Here is a 13717-nt window from a genome sequence, read left to right as displayed (position 1 = left end):
GTATGGTTTTCACTAAAATATGCTGTGGGTTTGGGAAGTGCCCAGATACTAACGCTCCAGAGACTATGACAAGGGAGGTAACCAACGCTCGGGTGGGTGCTGAACAGACATCACCAGCCGTTGTCCAGCAAAGGAGCTACAATGCAATAACTCACTTGCACAAGGCCACAGCAGGGGAATTGCTCAGCCTTGCATGGTGACTCAGCAATGCCCACCAGACATGCCTGGACTTGTGTTCTGCAAGCACATGGACTAAGGGTATAAAACCGAACACAGTGGTCCCATGCATCGCCTTTCTCTTTCCTCCACCTACGTTGCACGCAACAAAGACACTCAGAGGACTGAAGACTCCAACAGAGGGGACTGGCCCAGGTTTCAAGGGTGAAACCTGTGTACTTGAACTGCAATATCCAGTGGGGTGAGAAAAAAAAACCTGTTTAATCTCGATGTTGTCCAGTCTAATCGGGTTGAGAGTTTAGCCTGTGTGCTTATATTTTCTTTTCTTTTGGTAATCACTCTGACTTTTTGCCAATCACTTTACATCTATCTTTTGTAGTTAATAAATTGGTTTTACTGTTTATCTTTACCAGTGAGTTTGCCTGAAGTGTTAGGTAAATCTGCTCAGGTTTACAAAGGCTGGTGTACATCCACTTTCCATTGATGAAGTGCTGAACCAATTTATAAACTTGCACTGCTTGCAAGACGGTATATTCCTGAGGTACAAGGCTGAGAGCTGGGGGGATTTGGCTGATGTCTTTCTCTGTGTGATTCATGAGTGGCTTTGGGAGCATTCATGCAATCTAGCTGGCTGTGGGGCTCCACATGCGGTTGTGCTGAGTGATAACAGCGCCTGGAGGGGTTTGCTGCTTGTCACTAGCAAAGCATTGTGTGAGACAGCCCAGGCTGGAGAGTTAAGGGGGCACAGCGGTCCCACAGGCTCAGGCTGCACCCTGGGAATCCCATCATAACCTCCTCCTACACCAGGATGCCCATGAAATAAACTTGTCCAGTCTGGCAGATCCTGGTGTATACTATTACATGTGCTGACACGATATAAACACACCCCACCTCTAGCAGTAGTAGTAAAATAGTTAATATAATGATTTGGATACCCATTAAGAGTAATGAGGATGTTGTTTCATTAATTCAATTGTATTATATGAAAGCGTATTTAAGAAGAGATAAAACAATACCAAATATGTAGCACTGATCAGTTGGTGCAAGGGGATTTTTGTGAGGGAACAGGCATCTGGGAAGTCATCCAATACCCGCTGAAGTTAATGCAAAGTCTTTCATTGACTTCTATTGTGCAAGATTGGGCCTCTGGTGAGAAGTAGGAATATGAAAATGTCTGACATGTAAGAGTGACAGACACAGTATATATCATTCACCTACATTATACATCCTCATAAAAATGTACAAACTCACATATAATAATTTTTATAAATTTAATGTATTTAGTGACATTCATACAGATTCATATACAGAGGAATGGTGAAACAGATTTATTATTATAGGTATTTTTAGCAAAGGTCATCATTTCTTTGTTGGTGAACAACCTATCTTTAGTTATTCTGATGAAGAGGAGTTGACAGACAAGAGAAAGGATGGGTAGCTTGAAAGCATAATAGGGAATAAGAGAGGAGCAGAGTAACTAACCTTTCTGTTTGGACAGGAGAAATGTATTAGACTTGTGACCTATAGGGAAACCAACTCTTCTTCTTCCAACAAGAAGCAGGAGTCAAAGTCCAGAGAACTATAAAATGTGGATACAGGTTGGGAAGGCTGCTGGATCTGGTGCCCTGGGCAGTTCCCACTGGGTCTGGCCAGCTGGGGAAGGCTGGAAGTCCCTGCCTTTTTGTGTCCTTGACTGCAACTGGTACTGGTTGCTTATGGGAAGGAGTCCCAAAGGTCTGGAAATGTCCAGAGTCTGTCCCTGTAAGCTCCTCCCTGATTTAGAACAATTCTCAGAATTGTACTTAATATATGTAACAGTTCCAAATGTTTGTAGCTGAGGGCATAGCCAAAACACACATACAAATGTACCTTCCTGAACTTTACCTTCCTTACGAAAGGCAGTAATTTTGACAGGAATATAGTTTAACTAGAACATGCAGTGGCATACATATTCATATGTTCTTGAATATTTTTTTTTAAAGTTCCTATTAATCACGTGGATATTTTATTTTCTGTTACTGTTTTTCATTAAATTACTGCTGGGCCATAGAAAAACAATAAAGGGACCCATTGCAGAGGAGAAAATTTGATATTGTGAAGGTGACCTATCATTTTGTTTATTATCAGAAAGCCTGTTTGGGGTAATGTGAGTTATGAATTCAGCTACTGACCTTAAAAGTGAGGATTGGACAGTTTGGGTAACTAGTTTTGCTCTTATGTCCATGATAAAGCTGATAACATAACCCAATATGAATAAGTAACATTTAAATTAAAATGTGACTATTTATTTAGATTTTTGGGTCAGATTCAGAGCTGTGCTTCATACTTCACCACTGGAACAAAGCAGCACAAAAAGTTGGCATGGTTAGCCATAATAGGATCTTCTCAGTATAGTCAACTACATCACCAGAGATCTTCTGACATTAGGGATCCCACATGATCCCTTCCTCTGCGGCCGATGTAGGGGTGAGCCTAGGGGAAAAGGACATGGGGATACTGCAGCCATGGACCCTGGCTGCCCTAATTTATGTCTGGGGATAGGGCCAATACAGAGCTGTCCTCGGATTCTGGGAGCACAAAGGTGGCTTAAAGCCACTTTTGCCAACTCCCAGCTCCTGACTTGCTCTGCATGCGCCTCAGTTGCAGCTAAGATATAGGCCCCTATTTGCGTAGTTAATAATAGCTGCTCCCAGCCTTCCAAATAGATCACTTTTGGTTTTTTTCATTTTCCAAACATTCACAGGTTATAAAGTTGTCAGTCTCAAATCAACACATTGAAATTAAATAAATAATTTGTAAGAAATACCTATTTCTGTGTGTTAAAACTCTCCACACTGAGCAGAGAAAAGGAGACTAATATGCATGTGCTTTTAACTTCTGTGGGCTTGGTGAAATATGAACCTAAAAGCAATGAGGAAATGGAAAATGTTAATAAATAATGATGCTTGAAACACAAGTGCTGAACAACCATTGGATCCATTGCATTTATTCCACGGGAGAGAGATGGCCTGTGTGAGTCTGGAGAGAAAAATATTGGCCAAAGCTACACATTAGGAATTAGCTGGACCCTGTGTAACTTTAAGAAGATAAATTTAAGGTCTAGTAAATCTGCTTTTCCTAATGTACAGAGTGGGGGCAGCTTTAGCATCAAATCAGCACAAAGGACTACTCGAAACTGCATTTATGGGGGTCCCGTGATATCAGCAATTCCTGGGCTGATCCAATATCCACACGCCAGCAATGGTACGCTATGCTAAGGAAACTAATTGCCAATGAAGATCCTCTTTCCAGGATGGGGCAATATGGGGAAGACACTCAGTGCCAAATCACACCATTGGGCAGCTTGGATTCTCATAAATTATAAGCCCTGCCTGGGAAAAAAAAGAGAGGAGAGTGAGGAGGAAAGGAATGGAGAATACTGTACTGGTATGTAAGTGGAAGTCAGGGAGGTCAGCAATAAAAATAAAATTAACAATCCAATACTCACCATCAAATGTACTTTCTCTATAATTGGCTCCTCTTATATCAAAGTCATTCTCCGCCCCCAAAACTCCTTATCTAGGAAATCCTACTGCTACTTCCATGGGCACAGATGATCTCTTGTCAGTCCAGCTGGTGATTGTGGGGACTCCCTATAGTGCAACTGTACACAGGAAAAGGTCAAGGAGAGTCATGGGTAGAGGAGTGGGGTCAGGACAGGAAGATTTACTAGTTACATAGATTCCTGTAGAATTCCACCCTGAAAGTTAGTGGATGCAATAAGAAGAGCCTGCAAAGACTAGTGCAGCCATAAAAGGATTCAACAGCTTCCATGGAGCAACTCTGTAGCTGTTTCAGGACTTGAGTTGTGGGGGCTCCTCCCATCTCCCTGCATATCTATTCAATATCTGGCCTGGCTACATAGGTGGTTGACTAGTAGGTTTAGGACTTGCTGCTATAGAGTTTCATACAGTGTAGATATGTTTTCTATATAAAATTGTGCAGCACACTGAAAAGTAAATGTTTGGAGACAACATAAAATTAACTGAATTTAATGTTAAATAACAGAAGATATATTGTGCTGATTATTCATTTTCCTATTTATCAAATGTTTCCATTTTTTAACCTATCTGAAATGTATAGTGAATTTCGTCATTTGCACCAGAGCATTTTAGAAAGTAGGAGAACTGGCTGCAGAATTTAGGTCAAGCTTGATACAGAGCACTTAGAGCCTTGACTATAGCTAGTAATGCAATTTACACTGGGCAGTGCATTGAAACAATTCAGGACTTGAATCCAACTTTTCTGTGAACAGACTCTCATAAAACATAAAGTCACCCTAAGTTTTCCATTGCATATGATTCTTGCAGAGATGGTGAGCTAATGTTTTGAAACTTGATGGAACCCTGCAGTATTACCAACCCCCAACATTTAAAAAATGATGAGTCAGGCCTCCAAAAATCATGAGTTTGACTTGAAAAAAATCAGGACAAAAAAGAAGTTTTGCATTCTTTTTATTTGCCTTCTGGGCTTTTAGAGCACACACATACGTCACATTTCCAAGCTTTTCTGCACAATCATAAACTTACTTTTTGTTTTTGTTAAAAAGTGAGATTCTCACATAATGACTTATCTCCAGGACCTTGGGCTTTAAGTAAAATATCAAGCATCACAAGACTTGCAATAAAATCAGGAAAGTCAACCAAACTGACAGCGTGAAAATTAAACTGGCCTGAGGTGCTGGACTTGCTATATTCAATCCTGCATCCTAGTTTACCTACCCTGCTTTTAAATCAATCCAATTAAACCCAGTGCAAGCCCCTACTGGAGATGCGCTTAAACTGGTTTAACCCTCACTTAAATCACTTGAGCTTCATTCCACACAAGCTGAAGCGATTGCAGGAATAAACCAGTGTAAGCAGGCAAGCCCTTCAGTAGGCAGCACCAAAGGAAAGCACAGCTACTGCATCCCGCTAGCGACTGCTTTCAAAGATGGTACCTTGCAAACCACAAGGGCTCCAAATAAGTGCTGTAACTGTCTGGCATCCCTGCTGTCAAGTGGTAGGAAGCATTAATTTTAAATTCTGCCCAGCGTTTGCATGATGGAGCCTAACCCCCGAGTGTGGGTGTGTGGGGGGGGGGGGAGAGGAAGGGTCCGTGTGAGGGAGCTTTCCCTTCCCAGTGAAGGGGGGGCAGGGCAAGGTCCGTCTCAGGGAGTGTCCCCCGCAGTCGGGAATGGAGTTTCCCCGCCCCCGTGAGGGAGAGAGGCCGAACCCCCCCCCCAGTGATGGGGTCCCCGGGTCCGTGTGAGGGAGTGGGGGGGCCCGGGGCGGGGTCCGTGAGGGGGAGGGTCCCCCCAGTGAGAGAGGGGGGCCCGGGGCGGGGTCCGTGAGGGGGAGGGTCCCCCCCCAGTGAGAGAGGGGGGCCCGGGGTGGGGTCCGTGCGGGGGTGGGTCCCCCCAGTGAGAGAGGGGGGCCCGGGGCGGGGTCCGTGAGGGGGAGGGTCCCCCCAGTGAGAGAGGGGGGCCCGGGGTGGGGTCCGTGAGGGGGAGGGTCCCCCCAGTGAGAGAGGGGGGCCCGGGGCGGGGTCCGTGAGGGGGAGGGTCCCCCCAGTGAGAGAGGGGGGCCCGGGGCGGGGTCCGTGAGGGGGAGGGTCCCCCCCCCAGTGAGAGAGGGGGGCCCGGGGCGGGGTCCGTGCGGGGGTGGGTCCCCCCAGTGAGAGAGGGGGGCCCGGGGCGGGGTCCGTGAGGGGGAGGGTCCCCCCCCAGTGAGAGAGGGGGGCCCGGGGTGGGGTCTGTGTGAGGGAATCTCCCCCCCCCCCCCCAGTGAGCGAGATGCGGACAGGTCTGTCTGTGAGGGAAGCTCCGTCTCGCCCCTCACCCCAGACGAGGAGCCTCGCTCGCTCACTCGCATCACTTCCCCCTCCCCCAGAGAGAGAGAACTCCCCACACGCCGCCTCCCTCCCTGAATCCACTCGACACCTGGGAGACACCAACCAATGGCTTGATAGCGTTCGCTCATTGACACCATCACTCACCAGTCGCCAGGCTCCGCAATAAAAACAACCCCGCCCTCCAGCACAGCAGCCAATCAGAGTGCGAGACAGGATCCCTGCCTCCCTGTGCGAGGTCCTCGTCTCTGCCCACTGAATGATCGACGTCGGTCCTCAGCCAATTAACTTTCGCGCTGTTGGGCAGGCTCACGCCTCTGCCAATGGTGTCCCCAGAGCAGTGAGGTTGGGTGGTGGTGGAGGGGAGGCGAGTTAGTGTGAGCGGTGCGGTTCTCCAGGCGGAGGGTGATGGCTGTGGAGTGAGCGGTTGCGGGGAGCCCTGGACCTTTCCTTGGGGGGCAGGGGCGCCTGGAGCGGCTTGTGCCCCGCTGTGCCAGGTGGCCCCCGGAGGGATGGACCGGCCCCCGGTGCGGCGGCGGTAAGGGGCAGCGGCGCTAGCCCCGCGCGGTGCGTGGTGCCCGCTCCAGCCCGGCCGGGATTAGCCCTGCGAGGAGCCGCGGGAAGGTAGGTAGAGGGGGGGCTGGGCCCCCGGCTGCTCCTGCCGCCTGGGTTACCCGGGATCCCGCTGGGTCCTGCCCCCTCCAGCCCTGGCTGCCGGCCCCAGGCAGCTTCATCCCGGGCTCCGGTCCTGCCTCCGCTGGGCCCGCTGCTTTGCCGGGGACCGGCGCTAGCAGCTCATCAGCAGCGGTGACACACGGCTGGGGAGGCAAGGGGGACCGCGCTCAGCATGGAGAGCTGCCTCCCCGCCCCCGGGCTTCCCCCCCCGCCCCCGGGCTTCCCCCCGCCCCGCCGTTTCATCCCATCTCCCCACCAGCCCCCTGCATATTTCATCCCATCCCATCTCCCCCCCTTCATCCCCTCCCGTCTCCCACCGGGGGCATCAGCCTTTCCGCCTTTTACAGGCCAGAGATTTCACCCCTCACGCCTAGCAGCTCCCCTGCCCAGGAGGAGGGGATTTAGCCACCCCTTGCATGCCTCTGCCCTTTCCCTAGAGATGATGCATGTTTCTCTGTTTCTTAAAAAGAAAAGGAGGACTTGTGGCACCTTAGAGACTAACCAATTTATTTGAGCATGAGCTTTCGTGAGCTACAGCTCACTTCATCAGATGTTTACCGTGGAAACTGCAGCAGACTTGTTTCTCTAGGCAGGAGGGAGAAGCGTTTCAGTGCGGTGAGGGAGATGGGGATCCTAGGGAGCCCCAGCTCAGGAAATATCCTTGTCTCCTCTTTCCCTTAGCATGAACATTTACAGCATCAACACCCTCTTGCATACAGTGTATGCACACACTCCCCTGGGGAGAGGAGTGGGGGGAGGAAACAACTGTTACACCTTTTGTCATCAGCTGGAAGACAAAGAACTTGTCTTTGCTTCCCGTCTGTCCCTCCCTGTGGGTGCATATTGGCAGCACCTCAGCTGCTTTCTGCACTGCTTCCAGGAGATGCTTGGTAAGGCTTTAGGATGGCCCTGACCTGTGCTTTTTTGTTGTTGATGGTGCTGATAAAAGAACATGTTGATTTGTTTCCAGATGGACTTTGCATTCCTGAAATTGCTGCTGCATTTTTATTCTTATTTATTTATTTAATTATTTGGGGGGGGACGGGGTGTGTGTTGTGGTTTGCTATGGATGAAAGGTACAAGGTTCTGTACAATTGCAACATCATAGCATGTAACACATTAACCACTGTTTCTCCCCCTTTCTGTTTTGTTTTCCAGTCTGGCAGTCGGCAGATCACCCAGCATATGAGAAGGAATGATGACTCCATGAGGGAACTTCTTTTCAATCACTCATTCGCCCAGTCATGTCTCATGATGCTCCCAGCGAATAGTGTGCCATTCACCTAGACTGGGATTTACCCTGTGAAAAGGAGAGAGAGAACATGAGGCCTAAACATCACCTCAAGCTCTTTCTTGTGCATCATTTTTGGTGTATTTCTATGTAGAACCCTGAGCATTGGGTACATACACTGTTAAACCTGCTTTGCTAGATCCAAGAACTGCAACTGTGTTGGACTCTGATATTTTCTCATCGTCATGGCTTCAGTTTGGAAGAGACTGCAACGTGTTGGGAAACATGCATCCAAGTTCCAGTTTGTGGCCTCTTACCAGGAGCTGATGGTTGAGTGCACCAAGAAATGGTAAGAAGTGTCAACTGTTGAAGTGGTCAAGTGAGTTGCTGGTACTGGAGCATGGCCGTTGCCTGTTCCACTGTGTGGTTTCCCTCCTTTAGTGCAGAAGCTGCTAGGTGGGGTGCAGATCTCTCTCTTAACAAGTGCTTTCCACCCCTATGAGGTTAATTATTGCACTCTAATTTGATCATCTTAGGTGGTTGCAGCAGTATTAGACCGTGCATTTATTAGATATAAGGCTGCTAAAAATCAAAGTTCATGTTTTTTAAAGGAAACTTTTCCAAATGTCACCCCAGGTCTCAGAGATGGGTATGATAAGCCAACTATAACATCAAAGGGATACATTGATAGATTTGACACATTTTTCAAGACCAATAATAGTGTATCTTATTTTATTCTGGGTAGATATGACTTTTCTTGTCTAAAGACTTCTCTTTCCCCTTTCGTCTTTTGAATGGGAAGAGTGAGGACACAGAGCCTTGGGAATTATTTTGAGTTATTTGCTTAGTCAGACAAGAATTTCATGCTGTAATGGCCCAGTGGAACATACTTAGAGCTGGCTAGACTGCAGCAAGCAATTAACTGTATGGGTCTGTTCCAGTCCACCTCTTTCCTTATGCAAAGTGGAATCCTAGAGCTGATGGGATTTTTTTGTCTTGTTTTGCATAGAGGACCAGGATCTAGGTTTTGTTTTTGGTGTTTTTTGTTTTACTATGCAAAGACAAAAAAATCACATTAAAATACATTATACTAAAACTGAAGTTATATATTAGTAGTTCAGGAGAGTTTGCATTATTTTTCATGTTCATAACTGACTCAGTTCTGTAATGTCAGTGGGAAGTGAGCATGCTTGGAAACTTGCAAAACATCACGGTAAATCATCTGTAGCAAACTTAAAACTTAGTTTCTATCACTTGGCTTTTCTTCTTGTTGGCCAGCTTGGCACTAGCATTGGCTGCTTTTAGTAGTTATGAGTAATTGCTTCTGCTCAGTTAAATTTTTAGAAATATCAATCCAACATACTTGAATCCTCATATTACCCCTATCTTAAAGGGGCACTGTCAAATTAATAATCACTTTTAAAAGCGTTCTCTGCACTTTTGATATTAACTCTATTTCAGTTTTAATAATCTTTACAATCTAGAAAATCTAATTGATTTGAATAGTTTTTTAAGGCCAGAAGAAATCACTATGATCAACTAGTTTGATCTCCTGTATAGAACAGGCTGTAGAATCTGATCCAGTAATTACTGTATCAAGCCTATTTTACTGCTTGTGCTTCTGTTACTTTTGTACATGGCATTTAGCTTGATCAATAAAGCTAAACTAGTCAGTTTGACATAACTTAATTCATGTGGGTAGTGTCACTGGTTTACACTCCACATAGATGTAAATCGGGGCAGTCAATAGGCAGGCTGCAGGCCAAATCCAGACTGCCAGATGCTTTTGAACGCACTGCTAAAACTTTTTATTTACTTATTGTCATTGTTGTTGTTGCAGTGTGAAAAATGTTTTTCTGGAATATAGACCTTGACTATACCTTGATGAAGAAATTTGGACTTTGACAAAAAAAAAAATTTGACTACCCTGGTGTAAATGTTTATAGGATCTAGGCCCATATTGGTAACCAGGATAACCACACTGTTGTGAAATGTTTCAGAGATGAGTCTTTTAACAAATAAAGCAAATCCACCCTATACAATCACTTGATTTGTTGACTCCTCTACACTCTTTAAAAAAGAGGAAACCGTCTTAAGACAAAAATGTTCCATAAGCATGAGAGTTAAAATTAAATGTTTCTTCCACAAATGGAAATTCTGTATAAAACACAGGAATGATAAAAATATTTTATAACATTTTAAGTACAGCTTTTGCTGCCTCTGAAATAGACACTAATTTGTGTGTGCTGGTGAGCAATGCTGTCTTTTTTTAAGCTTGCATCTGAGTTTATGGCTGGGTGTAAAGAGCAGAATTGGCGTGAGTGACAACAAAATATGAGAAACTAACCGTCTCTGCCCTGCCTCTTTTTGAAGTCAGGCCTAATGTGTATATGATGCGTCATTGGAACAACAGAGCTACACTATATTCTTGTAGGTCCATGCTGTAAGTGCCTTTTGATGGGAAATGTAGTAAACACTAAGTGTTATTTTAATGTATTGGCACTCCAACAATACAGTGGTTCTGTAAGAAAATAATGATCCATTCATATTTTAAAATAAATGACAATGCAGTCATAAACACAACCAAAGCAAAATATGGCTGGGAGAAAAGTTGCCTATGAACTCAACAGGAAGAATGCTTATTTACAATTTGAAGATAAGAAGAAATAATCTTTTGTTGTTTTAACTTATCAAAAAATGGATTTATCTTGTGAATTTCATTGTTCTGTAATTGGTCAGTTGCACAGTGCAACATTAGATGTATTCTTGCAAAGTTCTAATACCTTCATTTTGTTTTGGAGTACATTTTTGTTTTTTGTTTTTCTTGTATTGATCTGAATTTTCATGTGGTGGTCTGAATACACTTGTTCCTCAAGCTGATAGCTATGCTGGTTATGTAGGAGGTCACAAACACTCTTGTGTTGCTGCTTTACTCTTTAATTGGATTATTTCTCAGTAAGCAGCACATGTCCAGCATAGTGAAGGGATTTTCAGTCTTGCTTTTCCTGGACTCTGTAGTTTCTACTGCTTGCTGCTATTAATGATTATAGATGGCTACTTCCAGAGATATCATTGATCACTTTATTAATTGTGATGGTACATTTAAAGATGTTAGCACTTCATTGTAAAATCTTATTTTCAGGTGTTTAACTGAACAAACATGCTTTTTCTGAGCTCAAATATGGCATTGCAAATTCCCACTGAAGCATTTAAGAGTTATGGCCGTTCAGTACCTCTGAAAATCAGGTCACTAATTTAGATTCCCTACGTTTAAAAAAAAAAATGGTCTGGGTCTTTAATGTGGATTTGTGACTCTAGATACCTCAAAAATTTGATCTTTTTACATCAATCACATGAGTTTAGTGTATATAAAAGGTGCTGGCTTGATAGCCCTGGCTTCTGACATCCTCTGCTTACCCTAAAACAGGTGGGGGAAGTACAGGCTTTGCAGCCTTGCTAATGTACTTCAGCCTTAACCTGGATGAAGTACATATAGTAGGGAGGGGATAGCTTATCCTCCGTTCATTCAGTCCTTGGCCCAGCTTCTATCTAGTACAAATGGTGGTGGTGTGCTTTTTATGGTGTGGACACCTAGTCAGTGGGAATTGGACTGAAAACCACCAAACTCATGTTCATACAGGCCCCCCGAACAGCCATCGGTTGCACTATCTGGGTTGCCAGAGCAAAACTTGTTCTTTATCTGAAACATTAATGTATTTAGTACCTGTGGAGGGAGTAATTTGGTGACTCTGTTAGATTGCATGTCTAGCTCAGTCAGTCTCAATGGAAGAATCCAACAAACGAAGCTCCTCTGTAAATGTGTAAATGTGCTTTGAGCATCTGGAAATGCACTCGTGTCGGCCACAGTGTATAAGAAATGAAATTGCTGATATCCCCTTAGACTGTGAGCTCTCTGTGGCAAGGACTGTTGTTGTTTTGCTCATTTATACGCTGCCTAGCAAATTTGGGTCCTAACTAGGCCCCAAAGATTCTACCACAATATATTTAATAAATAAGCTTCTATTGAGAGAGGCCTGAATCTTAGAGTTGATTTTAAACCTGTTGCTAAGCTCCTTATGTATTGTTTCTTATCAGATGCTTCTAATATCAAGAGGCAACACATTCACTGTTAAGAACATTGAGATTATGACAAGAAATAATAAGTGACCACAGAGCTGTAACTAAGCATTTTAGCACCTGGGGTGAGCAAGTGTATTTGTACCACTTAGAGGTGAAGCAGGGGGACCTTGCAGGGTCAAACGCCTCCCCAGATTTCTGCCTTCCATTTAGCGTGGAGTATTTCAAACTATGGGGTGTGCCTGCCCAGGTACACCTGTCAATTTGCTCCCTCTCACTTATCCCATCATCTGGTCTAGGAGTAGCAAATTGTGATAGGGCATCAACCATCCATCACAAATTTGCTACCCCTAGACCAGAGGGTGACAAAGGTGAGAGGCAGAAAATTGTGACACGTGGTTAATACATACCCATAGTGCACCGCACTCTGAATCAGTACAAGCACTCTTGGTGAGAACACTTGCCACGGACACAAGGAGTCAAGTAGGCATGCACACCAGTGACATACAGCTGCGGTGACAATATGCTGACATAACTTGAGTTAACATAAGTTTGTAGTATAGATATGGCCTTGGATATATGAATTGTTTGGGAGAGGTAACGGCAAAAGTCTGAAGCGAGGCCAGGATTCACTCAGGGGTTTAGACTCCTACTTTTGTGGATCTGGGCCTTCTGCACCCTAATGGCTCAGGAACAAAAAGACGCATAAAAGGAACCAATATCACGGATCTTTTCAAAATAAAATAAAAAAAATTTCATGACTTGGGGGTGTATACCTTATGATTTGTGAATTCTTATGGTCGTCAAGCAATCATGGACCTATAACTGGGTTTGAAAAAGAATTAGGTAAGTTCCTAGAGGACAGGTCTATCAATGGCTATTAACCAAGATGGTCAGTGATGAAACCCCATGCTCTAGGTGTCCGTATCCCTAGCCTCTGATCGCCAGAATCTGGGAGTGGATGACAGGATCACTCAATGACTGCCTGTTCTGTTCATTCCCTCTGAAGCACCTGGCATTGACCACTATTGGAAGACAGGATACTGGGCTTGATGGACCATTACTGACCCAGTACGGCCATTCTTGCGTTCAGGAAAACTTACAAGAGATTTTTGCCTTTGAGAAGGATTTAATATGAGATAAAAAGAAAAGGAGTACTTGTGGCACCTTAGAGACTAACCAATTTATTAGAGCATAAGCTTTCGTGAGCTACAGCTCACTTCATCAGATGCATATCGTGGAAACTGCAGCAGACTTTATATATACACAGAGAATATGAAACAATACCTCCTCCCACCCCACTGTCCTGCTGGTAATAGCTTATCTAAAGTGATCATCAGGTGGGCCTTTTTTTAGAAATTTTTTTAGAATTTTTAGAAATTCTGATGATCACTTTAAGCTATTACCAGCAGGACAGTGGGGTGGGAGGAGGTATTGTTTCATATTCTCTGTGTATATATAAAGTCTGCTGCAGTTTCCACGATATGCATCTGATGAAGTGAGCTGTAGCTCACGAAAGCTTATGCTCTAATAAATTGGTTAGTCTCTAAGGTGCCACAAGTACTCCTTTTCTTTTTGCGAATACAGACTAACACGGCTGTTACTCTGAAACCTGTTAATATGAGATAGTATACTGCCCTTAGTGACTATATTGTTCTACCCACGAGCAGTGATATGCGAAAAAGTACT

At 44.7% G+C, this 13717-nt stretch overlaps 1 protein-coding gene across 12 annotated transcripts in view; it reads left to right on the top strand.

The window, feature by feature from the left end:
* The window catches only part of EHBP1 (EH domain binding protein 1), a 402075-nt gene that overhangs the window by 74359 nt on the left and 313999 nt on the right, over positions 1 to 13717 (top strand). For 5 of the 12 annotated variants that reach the window (XM_073339539.2, XM_073339538.2, XM_078852348.1 and 2 more), the window contains exons 1-2: positions 6346 to 6669; positions 7879 to 8300. In XM_073339539.2, the coding sequence (XP_073195640.1) occupies positions 8197 to 8300 (104 nt within the window). In that variant the 5' untranslated portion in view covers positions 6346 to 6669; positions 7879 to 8196. Of the gene's footprint in view, positions 1 to 6345; positions 6670 to 7401; positions 7611 to 7878; positions 8301 to 13717 lie in introns of those variants that run through there. The other 7 variants (XM_073339541.2, XM_073339540.2, XM_078852350.1 and 4 more) reach the window with 5 other exon arrangements.

The sequence above is a fragment of the Lepidochelys kempii genome, chromosome 3 (genome assembly GCF_965140285.1).
Source record: "Lepidochelys kempii isolate rLepKem1 chromosome 3, rLepKem1.hap1, whole genome shotgun sequence".
NCBI lineage: Eukaryota > Metazoa > Chordata > Testudines > Cheloniidae > Lepidochelys > Lepidochelys kempii.
This window is presented reverse-complemented; position numbering and strand designations above follow the sequence as displayed.